We start from the raw sequence: 21,093 nt of genomic DNA, 5'->3' as shown, positions 1-21,093 counted from the left end.
TCATAACTAGTCATTAATCCTTCATTAAGCTCACAATCCATATGCAACACAATATTAGAGGAATATGCCATTTGGACTCACAAGCATGGAACATCAAACATCAAGAGTAGATTGTCCTCCCATCTAACATTATACTACCACTACACTAAATCTACACTACTAGCATGAAAATAAAGCTATCTAGACTAGGGGAGAGGCACAAGCCATCAAGAATAGGCATAAACCATCAAATGAACCAAAATAACATTCATTAAGCATATCATCTTGATAATCTCTAGATCTATAGCATCAATACACATAGACATGCATCAAAAACACTAAATCTAGAGATAAGCACATGAATATCCTACTCTAGCATACATAGACATATAGGTAGAATAGAATAGTCAATTGGAAGCATTAAACCATACAAACCATGAAATAATCAAGATTTATATATACATGAATATCAAGATGTATCATACAACACTAATCCCTCAATAATACACAAGATTAGAGTATAGAAAGCATGCTTGGGGCTAACTCTAGCCCCAAGAGGATGTCTAGACACTCATGGTAGTGATGATCCAACCCTCAAGGGCTAACTCCATGGCTGCTCCTTGTTGGTGAAGATCTCCTCCAATGGTGCTCTAGCTTCCCTCCTTCCTCCTCTCCAAGAATAGCCTCCAAGATGATTTTCAATGTGTGACAAGAGACTTTAGCCTCCTCTCCAAAAAGTGTATCATATTCTTTATATAGGTAGGTCAAATACACCCTATGATGAGCTGTGGTCGTGCAAGGCATATTCTCTAATGATTGGGTGAAGGACGGAATAAATGAGCTGGACTTTAACTTTTTCTCGCTGGAGGAAGTTCGATCGATCGAACCTTAACTTGGATCGATCGAAGATGGGTTCGATCGATTGAAGTGCATCTTGGATCGATCGAAGTGGTCTGACTCCTCCGGATAAGGATAAGGCTGAGATATTTCGAAGATATTTATGGGAAAAAGGACAAAAGTGGTTGGTAGGCGTACAGCTGTGGATAAGATCAATCATTTGAATAGGACAAAATAGGGTTCGATCGATTGAAGGTGATGTTGGATCGATCGAACTTGGAATTTCAGCAAAGGCCAATGTTGGATCTATCGAGAAGTACTGTGATCGATCATAGATGTTCGATCAATCGAACTCTAAGTTGGATCGATCGAACTTTTCAGCTGTACAACTTTGATTCCTTTTTGCTCCTTGCTTTCTCCACTTTGCTCCCTCCTTTGGTTTATCTCAGGATTGCTTCAATTAAGCTCTTATTTGGCTGAGCTAGCTCAATTTTGGGATTAGTGCCTGAAAATATAAATAACACGTAATAAGTCTAAAACGGCAAAGTAAGATAGATAAAGGTACTAGAATGCTTAAGCTTAACGGGTTTAAATGCGCACTTTTCAGTGCTCATCACTTAAAGACTAACATTGAAACTCAATAAGCACAAACTGAAACAGATTAAATTGCAACACATAATTAAATAGGATAAAACTGACCCCATGAGTTTTATATAACCCCAGTAGCACTCCCCTATTTTATATTCAATGGTTGCAAACAAATACAGAGATTAAACGTGCTACCGATTTAGCATGCGTATAGATTTAATAGTGAAACCAAACTTAAAAATAAAATAATTTCAGTTTAATTTCAACCCCTATAGATAATTAATTTATCATATTCAAAGCATGCATGATCCGTTTAATATCCTAGAGAACAGCTATGAATGCACAGAACACAAGCCAAAGGGAGAGAGACAGAATAGAACTTGCCTCTGTAACTTTAGTATGCCGTCCTCTGTCCAGACTTTTCGGTGACCTCTTGACTATCATCCACTCCATTGTTGCCCTAGGTTCAACCCATGAGCAGCATCCCTTCCTCCTTTCCTTGGTTCAGCCTTAATTCTTGGCCAAAACCCTCGTCTCCTCCTCTGTTTTCCCCACCATCTCTCTCTGTTCCCTCTCTGTTCTCTCTCCATTATATTGTACGTGTATAAGGTTTCCATCCTTTGAAGACCATAGCAGTATATATATATATATAAGCCCCAAGAAACCCTAAACCCAAATCCTAATCCACGATGGAAAACTTAATTCTAGTCGGCGTGAGATGTACCAAACTCAAACCCTAATTAACATTGCAATTAAATACAAAATTTAAATTTAAATCAAATGGAAACAAAAAATAAAACAATTAAGCGCTTAGCCACATAAATACCAAAAATAATTAAAATAGATAATGAAAATAATAAAATAAATATTAAAATTCCAATTATAACCCTTACAAAATCAGGGGTATTACATGATGTGACTTGCATAGAATAACTTAGGATGAATAGGCAAACGTTTACCAAATTGTGCTCCATGCTTAAAAGTATAGGTGGGTTAAAAGATACCCAAAATATGTTGATAGATGAACAAGTAGCAATGTTTATTCACATTCTTGCACATCATGTCAAGAATCGGGTCATTAAATTTCGATTTCAGCGGTCAGGAGAAACTATTAGTAGGCATTTTCAAGATGTGTTGAATGCTGTCATGCGTCTTGAAGGACTCTTACTTAAAAAACCAGAGCCGGTTCTTGTTAACTCAACTGATAAGAGGTGGAAATGGTTTAAGGTAATTAATCTTTATTTTATTTTTTTGAAATAATATATCTTTTATTTATTAATAACCATAATGACTTATTTTTTTCTAAAAAAAAAATTAGAATTGCCTTGGAGCTTTAGATGGGACACACATCAAGGTAAGGGTACCTATAAAAGATAAGCCTAGATATAGAACACGCAAAGGTGAAATTGCTACAAATATGTTAGGAGTGTGTTCACAAGACATGTAATTTATCTACATATTACCTGGGTAGGAAGGGTCAACTGCTGATAGTAGAGTGCTTCGAGAAGCAATGGACAAGAGAAATGGATTTAAAGTTCCTCAAGGTAAGACTTTTTTTATTAAAAAAAATAATATTTACACTTCAACTAAATTTTAAATAGAATTTCCAATTAGTACTCTTATACTTGTCACAAATATAGGTTACTACTATCTCATTGATACTGGGTACACAAATTATCAAGGATTTCTTGCACCATATAGAGGACAAAGATATCATTTGAATGATTGGAGGGATGGACACCAACCTACTACTCCTCGAGAATTTTACAACATGAAGCATTCTTCGGCAAGAAATGTGATAGAGAGATGCTTTGGACTACTTAAGATGCATTGGGCAATTATGAGAAATCCTTCTTTTTATTCGACTACAACACAGACTCGAATCATTTTAGCATGTTGTCTATTGCATAATCTTATAAGGCAAGAGATGTCTATAGACCCATTAGAGGAAAGTTTGGAAGAACAAGAACATACTCTGAATGAAGTACATGGTGATTCAATTACAACAATCGAAACATCAAATGAGTGGAGTGCATGGAGAGAGAATTTAGCAACCAGTATGTTCAATGAATGGATGGCAGCTAGATAAGGGAGATGATAATTTTTCATATCAGTTTATATTCTTTTTAAATTTATGTTTAATGAATGGATGGAAAATAGACAAGGGATCCAGATAATTTTTTTGAGAAACGTTCTTATTTTTTAAGAATTATTTTTTAATGTGACATGTTACTTTTTATACATAGGTTATTATCTAAAATCAGTTATTAATTAATTTTTATATGTCTTGGTTGATATATTGGTGAAGTTTTTCTCTTTCAAATTTACGTGTGTGAATGCATTTATTAGTTGTGAAAATTATATGTTATATATATCTTGTACATGTTAGGATGGAGTTTACACAAGATCAAATAAGAGGAGCAGGTAAAAATAAATGGATGTGGATAGATGAAGAAGATATGAAGCTTATTGAGGCTCTTTTCGACTTACATAACACAGGTCTCTATAATGCCGATCGTGGATTCAAACCTGGCCATGTTACAGCTGTGGAGAAAATACTTGTAGTTACTTTGCCACATTCTTATTTAAAGGCAGACCCCCATATTAAATCTAGAATGAAGACATTAAAAACCCATTTTGATGCTGTGCATGATATGTTGCATGGGCCTAACACAAGTGGGTTTGGTTATGATAATTTGAACCATTGTGTGGTTGCTGAGAAATCTGTGTGGGACGCTTACCTGCAGGTATTTTTTTGCCTTCATAATTTTATTTTTCTCTTTCATTTGTATTATGATATTATTTTTTTTTTCTTCATAATTTTGTATTATGATATTTTTATAATTGCTATTTTTTATAGAGTCATAAGAATGCTGCAAAATTTAAAGACAAACCTTTTCCATATTATAAGGATCTATGCACCATATTTGGAAAAGACCGTGCTACCGGAAATGATGCTGAAACAGCTGCTGATGTTATGGAAAAATTGGATAAAGAACAGATAGACAAGGAAAATGAGAATGAAAATGATGATGTTGGAGATGGTTTAGATGATATTGACGCATCGATTTCATTTATGCAATCTCCCACAATTGGAAAAACTAATGAAGTGAGCTCTAAAAATAAAAAGAAGAGGAAATCTCAAAGTGTCGCAGAATCATTGTGTGAAGTAGTGAAACAATCTTCAACTTTGATTGGCTCAGATATAAAATCAAGTACTGAACGCCTTAGCCAAGCAATTGAAGATGCTTCAATTAATGAGTTGAAAATTAGGCTGCATGAAGAATTGATGAAGTTACCAAGTTTGAACAAAACCGATCGAGCAAAAGCTTTGGTTCAAATTGGTCGTGACCGTGACTTGATTCAAATTTTTTTCACACTTGATGAGGATATGAAGGAAGAATTGGTGAAGACAGTCATTTCGTGAAGATTTTACTTAGGTTGCCCATTTTGGATATTTGGCTAAGCAGGTTTTGAATTTTTATTATGAATGCTTTGGATAATTATTTGGTTAATTTTGTGATGGGTATGTGGCACTTTTTGGTGATATTTTGTTTAATTATTTTGATAATGCTTTGGACTCCTTAATATTAATCTGTTCCTGCAATGATATTAACTTATGATATTAGTTTGATTGTGACCCATAATGAAAGAAAGACTTACCTAACAAGTATAGATTGGGTAAGAGACCTGGTCGTTCTCTTGTTTTTTTTTTACTTCAAATATATATTTTTATATATTATTGAGATTGATATATAATTAAAAATATATATATTTTTTATTTTTTAGCCTTTACATCAACTTTTTAGGTTAAGTATTCCGTCATGGTGGCTACGGTTTTGTGCTTTCGTCTTTTGGGAATTTAGATATTTTCCCTTTTGCAGTCATTTATTAAGATTAATATCTCATTAAAAATAATATTTTAATTTTTCTTTATTTTTTTCAATGGCAGTACTGGGCATCTTATAATATTCTATAATTCATCGTCAGAATTAAAAAGTAATGTAAGCCAATAAAAAGGGCATTTTTGAGAAAAATCATTCAATTCCAGATTTGATAATAGTCAACCAAACAATAGAATGGTAATACTTATTCTATTCCATAACGATTTACCGTGTCACACCAAACATTAGAATGGTAATACTCATTCCATTCCATTCTTATTCTCGTTCCATTTCAAGTTGCATTCCATTCCAATCCTGTACAGCAAACGTAGCCTTAGAGGAAACTTACTTATTTTTTGGACAAAGACACCTCCTGAAAGTAAAAAAATGGACAAATACACCACTTTATATGAAAATTTGACCAAATTACCTTTTGACCATTTAAGAGACTTTTTTAACTTTATAATTTACTAAATTGGACCAATATACCCTCATGAACAATTTATGCATAAAAAAAAACTTTATATTGTTCATTTTTTTTTTTTTTTTTTTTTTTTTTTTTTTTTTTTTTTTTACTTTATAAATGCCCAAACTTCTTGAAAATGTAGACGTCTAAAATGATTTTTTGATCCAATATATATATTTCAAGTAAATTATATTTTGTTATTACTTTTTTTCTTTTTCTTTTTTATTTTTAAATTAAGATGCTTAATTCTTTCATCTAAAAAAATTAAACCAATCTCTTTTTCTTAAAAATAAAAAATATGGTACCAGTATAACTTTATACATCTTAAATTATATATAAAATATTATGCATTTCCCAATATAAAAGGGAAAAAAGTAATAAAAAAACAAAGGGAAAAAAAAAATAAAACAAAGGGAAAAAAATATTAATAAAACAAAGGGGAAAAAAAAGAGAGGCATGCATAAAGTTATACTGGTACCTATTTTCTTTTATGTTGGGAAACGCATAATATTTGATATATAATTTAAGATGTATAAAGTTATACTGGTACCATATTTTTTATTTTTAAGGAAAAGAGATTGGTTTAATTATTTTAGATGAAAGAATTAAACATCTTAATTTAAAAAAAAAAAAAAAAAGAAAAGAAGTAATAACAAAATATAATTTATTTGAAATATATGTATTAAAAAATTATTTTAGACCTCTACATTTTTAAGAAGTTGAGACATTTATAAAGTAAATAAACAAAAAGAAAAAAAAAAAAAAAAGTGAACAATATAAATTTTTTTTTTATGCATAAATTATTCATGAGGGTAGATTGGTTCAATTTATTAAATTGTAAAGTTAAAAAAGTCTCCTAAACGGTCAAAGGGTAATTTGGTCAAATTTTCATACGAAGAGATGTTTTTTTCCATTTTTGAATTTTGGGGGTGTCTTTGTTTGAAAAATAGGTAAGTTTTCACCGAATGTTTCCTTGCCAAATCTGAGAGGTTGTGCTTGGATTTTACCCTAATTTTTTTTTTTTTTTAAAGAGGAATGGATCATGCACTAAACAGTTAACCCTAAAACAGTCGAGAATTGGACAAGTCTTATCCATATAGGATAAAAATGGTACGACGACCGTCGCCTTTTGACTCATTCGGCTACCTACCATCAATCAACATATAAAACCGTTGATTGTCCAGGTGTCCTGTTTATACTGTTTTGCGCTTCTTTTTTACTATTTATTTAATACTATTTATTTAATTCTCTTTATATAATACTACAATACAGTAATATATATATTTTTAATAGTTGTAATTTTATATCCATCTCTATGCAAAAATAAAGAAAGGCAAAGCTCTCTGTCCACCAAATCTTCTCTCGGCAGTCTCTGTTTACAACCGACGAATAATACTCTGCCGCCGGATTTATGGTTTTTATCTTTTCTTGGCAACGTATTGGTCGCTTCAGTTCTCAATTGGGGACATATTCTGGTAATTTTACTTCGGATTACGCTATAACTTATTTTTTTTCGTTAATGATTTTTGTTTCAAATCTCTCTTTCTGATCCTATCGTTTTCAAGATATCGGAGTGCTTTGTTTATTTGTTCCTGTCTTCTGTTTGAGGTTATAGTCGATAAGCTGCATTGCTGTCTTTAGATGAATTTTAGGGTTTGGAGTTTTGCTTCTTTTTGTTTTGATTTCTTTTATATATATATATATATTTTTATTCTATACACGCTAAACTATTTTTTTTTTGATAAATTAAACAATTTTCTTGGAGTCTAACGATGATCTTTTGTATATATTAATAAATGCAGGGATGTGTTCATTGCTCCAAGCTTTGAGGCCGTTTTATGGTTAAAATTTCAAATTGGGGGCGTTTTTAGCGGAGAATGGATGGAATATTTGATATTGGGATGGAATTTGGAAATAAGTTGAATTTCTGTCAAATTTTGTGATTGTGTCCTGGGTAGACTTTTATATTCACTAGTTTTTAAGAAATTATAATTTGCTGCTATTATAAACTATGTTATTTTATTGAAGTTGAAAGATTTTGTCTCCAACAGAGAACTTGGACACTTTTTCACCTTTGCTTGTTTTGGAAATAATACAGAAAAAAAGAAAAAAAGGAAGGGGGTAATTTTTGTAATGAGTTGATTTTAAAGATTGAACCTCCTTTACTTTTTCAAAAAGAGCTATTGTTGTGATCAGTTACGAGCAGGAAAAGATCACACATTTTCACATGGACAATATTACTTCAAAAGACAGGAGCTTTGAATCCGATCTTGAAAGTGGCAGGACAAGTAGTGAAGAGGATAGTAGCAAAGGCCTTGTTTCAGGCAATATACAAGTAAAAAATTTGCTCAGTAGGGTTACATGTGGGTTTGGTTTTAATGGATCAATTGGGGGCGAATGTGTTGTGAACTCGTGTGGCAATTCGGGAAAAACTAGTGAGGTCGCGGCCGAGGATCTTGAATTGTTGATAGACGAGTGTTCAGGAAGAGAAGAAGGTGGAGAACATGCAGCCACTGTGGATAAGAAACATATGAAAGAAAAACACAAGAAGGCAAACTCTAAAAAGGCAGCCAAACCACCTCGGCCTCCTAAAGGTCCAGCATTGGATGCTTCTGACTTGAAGTTGGTCAAAGAGATTTCTGAGCTTGCCATGAAGAAGCGTGCAAAGATTGAACGTATGAAAGTTTTGAAAAAGATGAAAGCAGCCAAATCATCATCATCATCAAACAGCAGCCTCATTGCCTTGGTCATCACAGTTCTTTTCTGTCTCATAATATTATTCCAAGGTACTGTGGATTTATTTAGTTCGATTGTGTCGTATTTTCTTTCTCATATGATTCATGTGCACTACAATTCATACTCCTATAGTTCTAATTATGTACCATACTATAGTTATATAATCCATATTGTTGAATTAAGTGCACCTTTTATTTCATTGTTAATCGATGTCTATGTTACATAATACTCTTCTAAAATCATGAATACTTGTGTTGGACAAACAAAATTTGAGTATGGGCAGGAGTATGCATGTGGCGTGCTTGGTTGGAGTCTGGACATGCAATCAGTAAATGTTTTTGATCATTGATAACTCTTATTATATAAATGTGTATAGAACATCTTTACTATGTTTATTTTGTCACATAAGCACTTTCTAATGAGTGTGACCAAATTAAGCACTCCATGCTATATAAATTGACAATTTTATCTCAAAAATAAAAAATAAAGATTGATGCTGGAATGTCTGTTGATAAAACCCAACAAAATAATTAGACTAAGTTTTTCAGAAGGTGCATGCGATCATGGGCCAACTTGATGGTCTTGCTGAACTCAATTGGAAAGGAATTCGATGATGTTCCAAATATGGCTGGAAAGCTCTATGGTCTACTTTCTAACAAAAACAGGACAGTGCTTAATTCGGACTTAGAGTGAGTAATGGCTAATTTTGTAAAGGATCCTAGTGTTGACTTCAAAATTTGCACCCAAGAAGGCTAATCTTTCCAACTTTTGGCTTGTTAAGAGGAAGGAATTCTTGTTATCCTTGCTCTTATCCCTTGGGTGGATCTCTTAAGGTGACGAGCTTACGTTTCATTTGAGTTTCACTCTTTTTACCTCCTATTTCTCCATCTTTCGGTATAAAAAATAAAAAGAGATTATGAAGATTTAGTTACTTGTTGTGCATTAGGATTGGATTTTTTACAATCTGATACTTAGGTACATACACACAATGACGAAGCCAGGAATTTACTCTAGTTGGGGCGGCATTGGATAATAATAAGATAAAGAAAAAATTAACTAAAAAAAAGGGATAAAGAAAAAATTCATTAACTGGTAAAAACGATTTTTCAACCACCTCACTGAGAGTATTTTGAATTTATCTCAAAGACTAGGCAAATCTTGACTAATTGACTCCTATGTCTTGTCGATTTAGATTTTATGAATTAGTGGTTTCCAACCTTTAAGTTAAACCCTTTCTATTTCTTTTGTCATGATTCTCTAGTGGTGAGCTGAATTGGTGGTATAACTTTCTCCTTGTAGTGTTTCAATAGGCTCATTATCTTCACATTAGTATAGAAATATTAAAATATTGTCAGTTTTTGGATATTTATACACTATAAATTATTTCCTTTCTTCCCTTTCTCCTTTTCTATTATATATGTGTATATATATATGTGTAACGACCCACTCCACCACATGGTATTATATTATTCACTTTGGGCCCTAGCCCACACGATTTTATTCTTGGGTTTTACCCAAAAAAGCCTCATAGCATTTGGAGATAGCACCAATACATATAAGCACCTTACCTCTACCTTTCCCAGCCTGTAACTTGCCAGTGTGGTAGATCGCCCAGTGCCTATTAACCCGCCCACGTAGGTCGCCACAATCACCCCCCTCCCCACTTAGGGGCCCAACGTCCCTGTTGGCCACAAGGTCGCCACAATATATATATATATATATATATATATATATATATATATATATATATTTGCAAACAATATACCTTCTTCTTATTTAACCATTATATAACAAGTTCTTTGATTTCCATGCTGAATATATCTTTTATTTATTTATTTTCCCCTTTTTATAAGTCCTCAATTTCTCATTCCAATACAAGTGGTTCTTTTCGTAGTTAAGGTTCGTGGACAGCAAATGATGTTGATATTCTTAGCAGGCGATAAAAGAAGATGATTGCAATATTTAACACATTGAAGTAATTAATTACTGAAAGGTATTTATGGGGTTTGTCCTTGATTGCATTACACCTTCTCAACAAAATTATATCTTGTCTAAGCTTAAAACAATCACGAGAAGCCTGGTTAGAACCAAAAGCTTTTGATTTTGCTGCCATCTTCCTTTTTTTTTTTTTTTTTTTTAACCCAAATGAAAATGCTTTTTTTTTTTTTTAAAAAAAGAACTGGTTTACTTGAAAAATGGGATCATTGTTCTTGAGTATCAGTTTAATCAAGCTCAAGAAATGGACAGAAAGATGAATGTCTAGAACTCTTCCAATTTGTGCTTCTTCCTTAGGAAGAGATTGAAATAAAAGAAACTGATCGACGACTTTTAGGAGAGAAACTTCTTTGGATGGAGAGAGTAGTTGAGATGAGGGAGAGAAAGAAAGTTAGACAGGAATTATATGAGAGAGGGTATAAAAATTAAGGGAAAAAAAAGGGATACTAAGTATGGTGAAGATTGTGCAAGTCTTTAAGAATTTTTAGTGGACAATATTAGAATTACTGAAACTATATCTATAAAATCAATATAAAAAAAAATTTGAGTGGGGGCATTGGCCCCTTCTAGACCCCTATCATTGGTCCATCCTTGTACACGCACACCCAATAGGGCCAATACACATAGAAGTCTATGTATCATTTATCTATCCAACATTCATTGGTCTAATATGCCTTCTATCTAGCCTTGGCACCTTATTAGTGTTAGGTTTTACAAAACTAATTATTGGAAATGATTTTAATTTGATGTGATTTTTTTTTTAGAATATTAGAGTGTATTAGTGTCAATAACTGTCAGACACTACATATGAAAAAAGATTACAGTCAAGACACTAGAAGCCTTGTTCCGAACTTCTTCCCAAATTGATTGAGAGTATTCTGCTCTTAGTTACGTTATTTTAGATATGATTTCGTTACTGCTAGAAATGCTTTGATAATCACTTTAGTGATTTGTTGAAAATTTTCCAAGGGCTCACTAATGGTGGGAAGGATGAAGCGAATTTCAAAGGGATTATTCAAATTCTATGAGATTCTTTGAGAGTTGTGTGAAGAAGATAGTCAAATTCAATGAAATTCTATAAGATCCTTTGAGAGCTTTGCGTGCGCATGAGAGAGAGAGAGAGAGAGAGAGAGAGAGAGAGAGAGAAGCAACTGCGGTGAATCACATGTACACTGACTCATCCTGCAAAAGCTAAGAGAAACAAGAAATGAAGAATGCACTGCATGCATCCAGATTGGTGAATATATTGTATAAATGTATATCTGTGATTCCTTGGAGATAAATCATAAATGGAACTATGATAATTCTCAAGGGGTTGACTAAGAAGTAATTTTTATTTATTTTTGATAAGTAGGTTGACTAAGAAGTAATTACTTATATTGTTATACATCTTACTAAAATTAAAAATTCTGTTTCCATCTTCTTATACACGTTGCATATTGAATATATCAATATATAATCTTTTGCCAGCCATAGAATACTTCAGTGCTTAACTCTGCTACATAAGTTCTTAGTTGAATTTGATGTGCTATTCTTTCATATTGTGATACTAGTTTGGGCAAGTTGTTTCCGTAATGTCATAAACATGCTTTTGAACAATTTTTAATGCCAGTTTGGTCAAGGTGCTTTTTAGCACAGAGCAATTTCTGAGATGGAACGTTCAATGGTTGCCCCTCATACCTCTTTAGGAAACTTTATTTGGTTTTCTCGTCTTCACAAACATGATTTTGATGAGTTATTTATTTATTATTTATTATTTTTTTATAATGTGTTGCTTAACAATTGTCATTGTAGTTTTGGGGAACTCTGAAAGTCTGGAAACACATCTCTGACCATGTAAATATTGTAAATTTGTTCAACTAAAACATACTTGTTCTGGACGTATTTTTTTCCTTTTGACTGAGTGTACTTTCACAATATGTTAAATGGTCATGCATTCATAAAAATCCAATATTATATCTATTTTTAAATTTCAGGTTTCCTGACTTCTCATGTGACAAGTTAGATGTGTCTGTCACTATTTCATTTGGTAGATCTTCCTACAGGAAGTTTTGTAGTGTATTTCTCTGCGTGTTGATTGTGATTCTTCCTTATGGCTGGCGCCAAATTTGCATTTTTCATCGTTCCTTGAACAAAAGGTTTTTTTTTCATACGCACTTCTCTGGTGCTTGTGCATTGCTGGATAAACCAATTTTAACTGAATAAGTTTTTGTTTTAAGCATGCCTAGGGAATTTTTTATTTTTGTTTTAAGCATCATTTTGCATGTTTGGTCCTGAACTTCTCAACCGGGCATTTCTCCTAGTCTTGGAGGAATATACGGCTAGAGAGGAATATTAGAAGCACATTCGATTTAAGATTGGTAACCCAGGGTGGAAAAATACTACAGTATTGTATGGTTTTTAGCTTTCCATCAGGTCTTATTGTGCTTAATAAAGCGCAAAGTTGTTAAAGGCACTCCCGGACTCCCAAAAAGTCCCCGTCTCATCAAGGTTTGGCCGGAGCACTTCAACTTGCTCTAGGCAGACCCCTACACATAAAGCCCTCATACTCAATTCTTTTTAGCAAGCTCCAGGCAAAAAAAATAAGCACCTCACATATATATATCAATCATTCATTTGTATAATTTGCCTTCTCTTTTTAAATGAATATGAATTTACGTACACCAGATCATGATCATATTTAATGGTATTGTATGTTTTGATGGAATTTATGAGCGCACGGCGCAAAATAAAAGGAATTGTTTGCACCTAAATTTAACATGATTTTTGCTTTTTATTGTTGCATCCTTGTAATACTATTGATTTTGTTAAATGCATTTACTTATTTAAAGGATTTATTTACATTGATTTCTTGATCTACTGAGTTTGTGTTTCAAAATTTTATTTTTAGATACTTTTGATTAGTTGTCTTCCATATTTTGAATTGTTCAAATGTATATCAATTTACTTGAATTACTATGGACATCATTTATAGATATATGTATATTGATATAAATATTTATTTTTATTACACGTGTTTAAGTTCAATCAGGCTCACATTTTATGTTGCGCCTTGTGCCTGGGCTTCAAGGCGACCTTGGCGCTTTAGTGTGCCTTGAGCCTTTAATAACTATTGTAGAAGGGAAAGAGTACTTTTGACGCGGTGCTTGGGAGAAATGCAAAGTTTGGTGACATTATAAGTCAAGGAAACTGGAATTGGCCAGTTTTGAGATCAAACAGGTCCTCTGCCCTCCTTGAGCTTAAAAGATATATGCCAGTTCATATCAGACCTATTTCTTGATGCGCTGACAAAACTATATGGGATTCTCCAGATGGTATTAGTGTATGGGTTCATCAGACCTTGGCATCAAATTGTGGGCTGAACTAAACTAGTGTGGCTTCCAGGGGTGGTCCTTGGGTATTCCTTCATGCTTTGGTTAAAATTACATGGGAGGCTTAATACTCAGCACAGAGGTTGCAGCAACTGAGTGTCCTATTTCAGATCAGTTCTGTTTTTTGCAGATTGCATACAGAAGTGTTGAATCCTTTGTTCTTCCAATGCCCTCTTACTTGGAGAATATGAATTTTTGTTACTGCAAAATGCATAATAATTCATTTGGGAAAAAGTGCAGAGAAGACCTTTAAATGCGCCACTTAGGAAAAGTGACATAGTCCACATTGAGGGTAATACTAAGGAAGAGGAAGACCAAAGTTAATTTAGGTAGAGTTAGTAAGGAAGGATATGATAGCATGTGGATTGATTGAGGCTATGGCCTTAAATAGAGCGTAATGGAAACATAGGATTCATGTAACCGACCCCAAGTAGTTGGGAAAAAGGCTTGATTGTTGCTGTTGAAAATGAAAAATTCAGTGGCCTCAAAATGATTGGGTTCCTAAATTTAATTGGGTTCCAGTAATTTGATAGGGATTTTTTTTTTTTGAAAATAAAAAGCTAAATAAAATGTTGCTCGTCAGTCTCTTACATTTTATGGAGAGAGAAATGCAATGACTTTTACCAATCAATACTTGGATGTCTGCCCCTTGCAAAAGGAGATCACAGGTTTTATTAGAATGCGGTTAGCTTCTTCTAGAAAGATCCCTAATACAAATTCTCATAGTTGGCTGCATCAAGCATGAGAATTCCCTTGGATATACTGAAACAGTAGGTTTTGTTTCCTGATTTGATTTGTTGATCCTTTAAGATAACCAGATGCTGCGTTTGACCTCTCTGTAATTCCGTCACCAGTTTAATTGAAATGCCAGTATATCAGTTCTTCTGGATGTAATCTGCTTGCTTTGCCTGTGATAGTAGAATTCTAGTCCAACTCTGGGTGTTATGCAGCTTATTCCTTTAATATTCTTCAAATTATGGTCTTCTTCAGTATATGCCAATATCCTTTGCTCTTTTTTATTATTATTATTTTTTGTATTAATTTGTTTCTTTAATAAATAAAAAATAATTTGCCAAAAAAAGGGAAAAATCTTCATACTGTTTTTATAGGAAGTTCTGAAAAACAAAGTCACAAATAGATATAGACATGATAAAGGAGGTGAATTCATCATCGTCATCATCCTTGCCTCTATCCCATACAAACGGGGTCGGCCACATGGATTCTTTTTTTCTACTCCTTTCTATCATATCCCATACTTATCTTCTTCTAGATTTAATTTTTTGAAATAATTTCTTATCACGTCATTTTATGTTCTCTGTGCTTGTGAATGGCTCTATTACTGGTTTTTTTCCGAGTTCGTGTGGTTTGAGACAAGGAGATCCTTTGTCGTCTTTTCTTTTTCTCATTGTCATGGAGGGATTGAGTAAATTAATGAAAAAGGCAGAGAATCTGGGTTACATAAGGGGGTTCACTGTTGGTTGAGATGTTGCTAACCAGATCAAGATATCCCATTTGTTGTTTGCAGATGATACCCTGGTTTTCTGTGATGCTAATGTTTCCCAGCTCAGGTATTTGAGGTGCATTCTTACATGCTTCCAAGCTGTGTCTGGTCTTAAGATTAATGTTGGAAAGAGTGTGCTTGTCCCAGTGGGGGAGGTCTCTAATATTTCCACTTTAGCTGCTGTTCGTGGATGTGGAGTGGGTGCCTTTCCACTCCCTTATTTGGGCTTACCTTTGGGAATCTCCTCTAGGATAGTGGGGACTTGGGATCCGGTGATTAACAGGTATGAAAAAAGATTGGCGGGGTGGAAAAAACAGTATCTTTCGAAAGGGGGGAAGGTCACTCTTATTAAGAGCACCCTCTCGTCCCTTCCTACATATTTCTTATCTCTATTCCAGATCCTGTGTTCTGTTGCTGAAAGAATTGAAAAAATTCAGAGAGATTTTCTTTGGGGTGGAAAAGGAAAGGAGTTTAAGTATCATCTTGTTACTTGGGAGTAGGTTTGCAAACCATTGAAGTTTGGCGGTTTAGGTATCCGAAAGTTACCCTTTCAATAGGGCTTTATTGGGGAAGTGGTTATGGAGATTCGGTAAAGAAAGTCATCGACAATGGAGAAGAGTTATCTCGTGTCGTTTTGGGGACGAGAGTGGAGGTTGGTCCTCTCGTCCTGTTTCTATTACCGGGGGCGTTGGCATTTGGAAGTTCATTCGGAAAGGTTGGGATGTGTTTTCCACCCATATTCGGTTCAAGGTTCGTAATGGTATGTATGTTAGATTTTGGGAAGACTTATGGTGTGGTGATCAGTTGTTGTCTCTTTCTTTTCCTCGTCTCTTTAGCATTGTCGAGAATAAGCATGTTTATGTAATTGACTGTTATCATCTTGATAACAGTGGAGTTACGTGGGATGTGCGTTTTAGGCGTTCCTTTCAGGATTGGGAGATAGCTAAAGTTTGCGTCTTCTTGGACCTGTTGTATAGACAGAAAGATGTTGGCAGAGGTTGTGATGATATTTTGTGGACTCTCTCTCTTCATGGTAGATTTGAAGTTCGATCCATGTTCTTGTGTTTGTCTAATTTTATTGGATATGATTTCCCTTGGAAGTATATTTGGCGCTCTAAAGCTCCTCTTAGAGTTGCCTTCTTTGTTTGGACTGCTACTTGGGGAAAAATTTTAACATTGGATAATCTGCGTAAGAGAGGTAATACCATTGTTAATTGGTTTTGTCTTTGTAAAACTGATGGTGAATCCGTCGACCATCTTCTTATGCATTGTCCTGTTGCATCTGATACTGGAATCTCATATTTAGTATTTTTGGCGTTCGGTGGGTATCACCTAAGCACTCTTTCCAATTAATTAATGCTTGGAGAAGATGCCCTGTTTCTGGTCATGCTCGTGATTTTTGGAGGGTCGCCCCACATTGTGTTTGGTGGTGTATTTGGAGAGAGAGAAATAACAGAAACTTTGAAGGGAAGGAATCGTCTTTTGCAAACCTTAAGTCATTTATCCTACGCTCTCTTTTTTGCTATGTCAAAGGCAGCACTTGCTCCTCGATCGATGACTTTTTGTTCTATTGGACTCTGTTGGTCCATAGGTTTGGCTTTTGCTCTTTCGTTTTTGTGTATTAGGGACGCGTTCCCCTTTTGAACGTCTTTCTAATATATTTTTACTTATCAAAAAAAAATAAAAGGAGGTGGATTCTGGAGCACGATTTGTGAAAGACACAAGTGAAGATTTAGTTACCATAAATTTATATCAGGTTCAACATTAATCTATTATATTTCCATTAATTATGGATGAACATATATCGCTAACGCTTATGCTATAAGTTGTTTTTTGATTGTATTGTTTTAATTGATGAAATGAAAATATAGATAAATGCTAAATTAGAAGTTTGAAGAAATTTCCTGATTCTAAAGAGTTTAAGATAAACAGGTGTAAAATTTTGTATGTGAAATGTTACTTTTACAGGAGTAAAATACGAGTGAGCCTGTAGGAAGAATGAGGTTAAAAGATACCAAAAACGAATAATTTTGTTACCAAGACTCGATTATTTTCGGACAGGAGGGATTGGATATTATATCGTTCATAGATTTGAAGTGTGTTAAGTAGAGGAGTGCTTCTGGCCTATTGTTTTATAGATGTGTATATTCAAAATGAGAAAAAGTTGACAAATGGTTGGTTGATCAAAGTTGTAATAGTCGTAGGAGGAATAGTGACCTGATTAACTTTGAGAGTGTTTGGGGATGGAAGTTCCAAATTAATAATTTATTGAGACGGTGAGCAAAATTTTGATAGTATAAAGTCGTGACCTTAGATGAGTAGAAAGGCAAGACAAGATTCATTCTGCTTATTCGGTTATTCTTAATGGTCGAAAGTTCGAAACAATGTTTTGTTCTGTTAATTTGAATGTCAAGGTCATCAATTGCAGTGATATAATCTCAATTTTCTTATTCATATTCAGAATGTGAGATGAAGTACTTGTCTAAGTTTTATTTCCTTTTTTTCTATTAAAGTGTATTAGCCTTCCCTTCCGATCCAAGTCTTTGTAAAATATGGGGTTGAATAAATATAGCCCCACATGGGCCTGTAATTTAGAATATTTTTTGGTATTAAGGGTTTGATTCAATTTTGTTGAAAAGAAAAAGGGAAACATGTTGAGATTTTAGTGTTATTAATGATGATGCATGCTTTGACTGCCCCTGGATTCCTCTACCGTGCGAAATTCTGGGGTTTCTTCCAACATGTCTTTCCTCTAGAGGAGTGTATCGAACCCTTTGGGATTTCAGTTGATGCAAAAAAGTAGAGGCAAAAATTTCAATGCTTATGTTTAATCTATATGCTTGCAGGAATTTGCTCCAGAAACAGTTCTAGTATGAATTTCCACGGGTCTCCTGAACCATCAGTAGCAACAGACAGTTTGATTTCAGTCCAGTTTTACAGTAACCCTTCCACAAGTGATAGCAGTGGACCCAGTTCTGCATCTCCCAAGTATGTTCTCCTTTCACACCTTGATTGTTTTTTAATTTTTATTTTTGGGAAATAACATCTTTAGTTTGAAGGGCGAATTGCATAAAACCCGTCTTGACTTGTAGCGATATACCCCTATTATGAAATTATTTGCCGCCTCCCCCCGGACGAGGGGTTTTACAGAAGCGAACAGCCAATTAGAAAGGGAGACTGTTTGGCTCATTGCTGAGACATTTTATAACGAAAATGCCCTTACACATGTTTTGATATCCAACTGAAATTGGGTATTCTAACTCCCATTTCAAATCCTCTCGAACGGAAGTGCAGGTTTGTTCTTGGATGTGGACATCATGATCTACTGAACTTCTCACCCTTCAGCCATGGGCCACCTTAAATATTTTCCACTTCCGACCATCATTGTCCGTTTAACCCAATACCCTTCAGCCACCTTCCACCCTCAGTTAGTTTTCTTCTTCTATTTATCAAATTCAACCTAATAGATAGTTCTCGTATCTTCTTCTATCAATGAAATTCTGTTGTGTTGGACAGTCCAGATGATTCCCACTGCCAACTCTCTGGAAATATTTTCCAAATTCAAGAAAATCTCTCTCCTAGATTAACTGTGCTTGTGCACATGTCTTCAACTCGTTCGACACTTTAAAAATCTGGTGGATGATACATCATAAATCACCAAAATTAGAGATTGTCCAAAAAATTTCCATCCAGACACATGTACACACACACACACACACACACACACACACACACACATTATATAGGTAGAGAGAAGGAAATCGATTTTTGGTAGCAAAAGCATCTTAATCCAATTCAGCCCCTTCTCTCTCTGTAAAATTATTTCTTCATTTTCTTTCTCTATAATTCTCGTTCTCTTTGAAATTCATATTCTACAGTTACTGCTTTCTTCAATTCTGTGGAAAGTTCAAGATCTATTGTGATCGTGATACAATTGATGATCGAATTGTATTAGGCTCAGGAAAATTTGTTATTTTTCCAGAAGATACTATGCATGTTTGAATCTGATTGAAAGTGGAAAATACTACTGAGTTGGGAAAAAATGGAAAATTCAAAAAACAGTGTCGTTTTGGGAAAAATAAAAAATATTAGCCAAACAGACCTATGCAATGTTGAGATTGGTATATATACCAAAATGACATCGTCAACACGACATGTGTATTTTAGTAATTTGCTGATTTCGTTAACAACCATTTTGTACCAAAATAAATGCATAAAGTGGTTTATTGCCAATCGCTACAAGTCAAGTTTTTTCTTTTTTTAAATGCAATTTGCCTTAGTCATCTTTGGTTATTTTATCAGGCAATTTGATTATGAGAATTCAACATAATGCAATTTTTTCTAATTTGTTTCTTGTTAATGCAGTTCTGTAGAAAATGCTTCTCATTCTGATTTGAGATCCTCAGGGTAAATTGTGCAGAATTGCTTGACAATAATAAGGACAAGATTTGTAGGAGTGCTCATATTTGAGTCAACAAGGCAACTTGTTTTGCTTTGCCCCCTTGTAAATTTATTTGTCACCATCATTCATGTTTCTGTATATATCTAAGAGAGCCGTGCGACGGACAGTGATGGCCGTCCAAAGCATTCCCCTATTTAATGATATGTGGCACATTGCAACTTTTTCAGTTTGGTTATGGGGTTCCAAATAAGAGAGATGATATGATATGGATGATGTTGGTTCTGGTTCATAGCTGCTGTAGTAAATCAGGGCGAAAGGTTTTTATCTTAATTTCTTGTATGCATTCCAAATGGAATGTTTTGATCCAAACTAAATGTTTGCAAAAATATTAGCGTGTGGGTTATAGTAAGTTTTAGGCTGGGTATAAGTTGCTTTTTTGGATTGAAAAGTCTCTAATTGATGGCAAGTAGTGGCGCTTCTCCGCCGTATGGAACGAGGTTTGAATCAGAGCTCTGTATTTTTGTTCATCCCTCGCGGTAATAATATCCTGGGTTTACTGAGAACTTGGTGGTGGGGCTTCTGCTATGCGATCATTAACTAAAATATGTCTATGGTTAACTAATTGGCGGGTTAACATGATAATGACGGGGGAAGTTTTATTTCTAATATTATTAATGTAAACAGGATGGATGTGATATATCTAATCCGTTAGTAGCCTGTTTGGTCATAATTATAGGTTGGTTTGAAAAATTATTAGGATTTAAAAAAAAAATGAAACTAACCAACACGAATTGGACTCTTTTTTGTTTTTGTTACGGTCAACTTTCCCTTTTGTTTTTACTACTGTCAGTGCAAGTCAATGATGGATTTTGCTGATGTTGCTGATGTCATGTAACGAGTAAATTAAAATTTTCATATTATCCTTTGTTCATCGCCTCTCTCACACACATATAGATGGGTAGTACAATCATCATTTAACAACTTGTGTTATGAGAACATTTCAGTAAATTAAATAAATTTGTTAGTGCATTTAAGGAAGGGAAGTCTGTGTAGGTTAGTTTCATTTTTAGATGGGTCCGAATATTTTTTCAAATAACAGAAGAGGTTCGTGTAATTATGACAAATTATAGAGGATATTTGTGTAATTTACCTTTTAAAATATTAAATATATGTAATTGAGTCATACGTATGTATATACATTCACAGACAAAATGTCAAAAGAGCCATGCTGCTGAATTATGGAATAATTATGGAGAAATCGATGAGAAGTACGTGTGGATGCGCATGCGTACCCACCCTCTTCTTCTTCTTCTTCTTCTTCTTCAACTTGTTCC

The 21,093-nt window shown here is 34.1% G+C and overlaps 2 protein-coding genes across 2 annotated transcripts; both read left to right on the top strand.

Annotated features, from left to right (window-relative positions):
• The first annotated feature begins 2,439 nt into the window (after positions 1–2,439).
• Positions 2,440–4,831, top strand: LOC132268471 (uncharacterized). Its single transcript, XM_059769312.1, has 5 exons — positions 2,440–2,631; positions 2,876–2,948; positions 3,045–3,461; positions 3,904–4,151; positions 4,265–4,831. The coding sequence occupies exons 1-5, from the start codon at positions 2,440–2,442 to the stop codon at positions 4,829–4,831; spliced, it is 1,497 nt and encodes a 498-aa protein (XP_059625295.1).
• Positions 4,832–7,043: 2,212 nt separating this feature from the next.
• Positions 7,044–20,048, top strand: LOC132268749 (uncharacterized). The gene is made up of 4 exons (XM_059769566.1): positions 7,044–7,229; positions 7,557–8,540; positions 18,204–18,345; positions 19,723–20,048. The coding sequence occupies exons 2-4, from the start codon at positions 7,982–7,984 to the stop codon at positions 19,766–19,768; spliced, it is 747 nt and encodes a 248-aa protein (XP_059625549.1). The 5' UTR covers positions 7,044–7,229; positions 7,557–7,981; the 3' UTR covers positions 19,769–20,048.
• The last annotated feature ends 1,045 nt before the right edge of the window (positions 20,049–21,093 follow it).

The sequence above is a fragment of the Cornus florida genome, unplaced genomic scaffold (assembly GCF_030987335.1).
Source record: "Cornus florida cultivar Cherokee Brave unplaced genomic scaffold, ASM3098733v1 CherokeeBrave_3.0.0_Hap2_Chr08, whole genome shotgun sequence".
In the NCBI taxonomy this organism is placed as follows: domain Eukaryota; kingdom Viridiplantae; phylum Streptophyta; class Magnoliopsida; order Cornales; family Cornaceae; genus Cornus; species Cornus florida.
This window is presented reverse-complemented; position numbering and strand designations above follow the sequence as displayed.

What these genes read in the sequence shown, in the direction of transcription:
- LOC132268471 (XM_059769312.1), top strand. Translation starts at nt 2,440, where the DNA reads ATGTTTATTCACATTCTTGCACATCATGTCAAGAATCGGGTCATTAAA. An exon ending in TGGATTTAAAGTTCCTCAAG is followed by an intron (nt 2,949 to 3,044) that starts GTAAGACTTTTT and finishes TCACAAATATAG; the next exon opens with GTTACTACTATCTCATTGAT. An exon ending in GAGAGAGAATTTAGCAACCA is followed by an intron (nt 3,462 to 3,903) that starts GTATGTTCAATG and finishes TACATAACACAG; the next exon opens with GTCTCTATAATGCCGATCGT.
- LOC132268749 (XM_059769566.1), top strand. Translation starts at nt 7,982, where the DNA reads ATGGACAATATTACTTCAAAAGACAGGAGCTTTGAATCCGATCTTGAA. An exon ending in TCTCATAATATTATTCCAAG is followed by an intron (nt 8,541 to 18,203) that starts GTACTGTGGATT and finishes ATATGCTTGCAG; the next exon opens with GAATTTGCTCCAGAAACAGT. An exon ending in CCCAGTTCTGCATCTCCCAA is followed by an intron (nt 18,346 to 19,722) that starts GTATGTTCTCCT and finishes TTGTTAATGCAG; the next exon opens with TTCTGTAGAAAATGCTTCTC.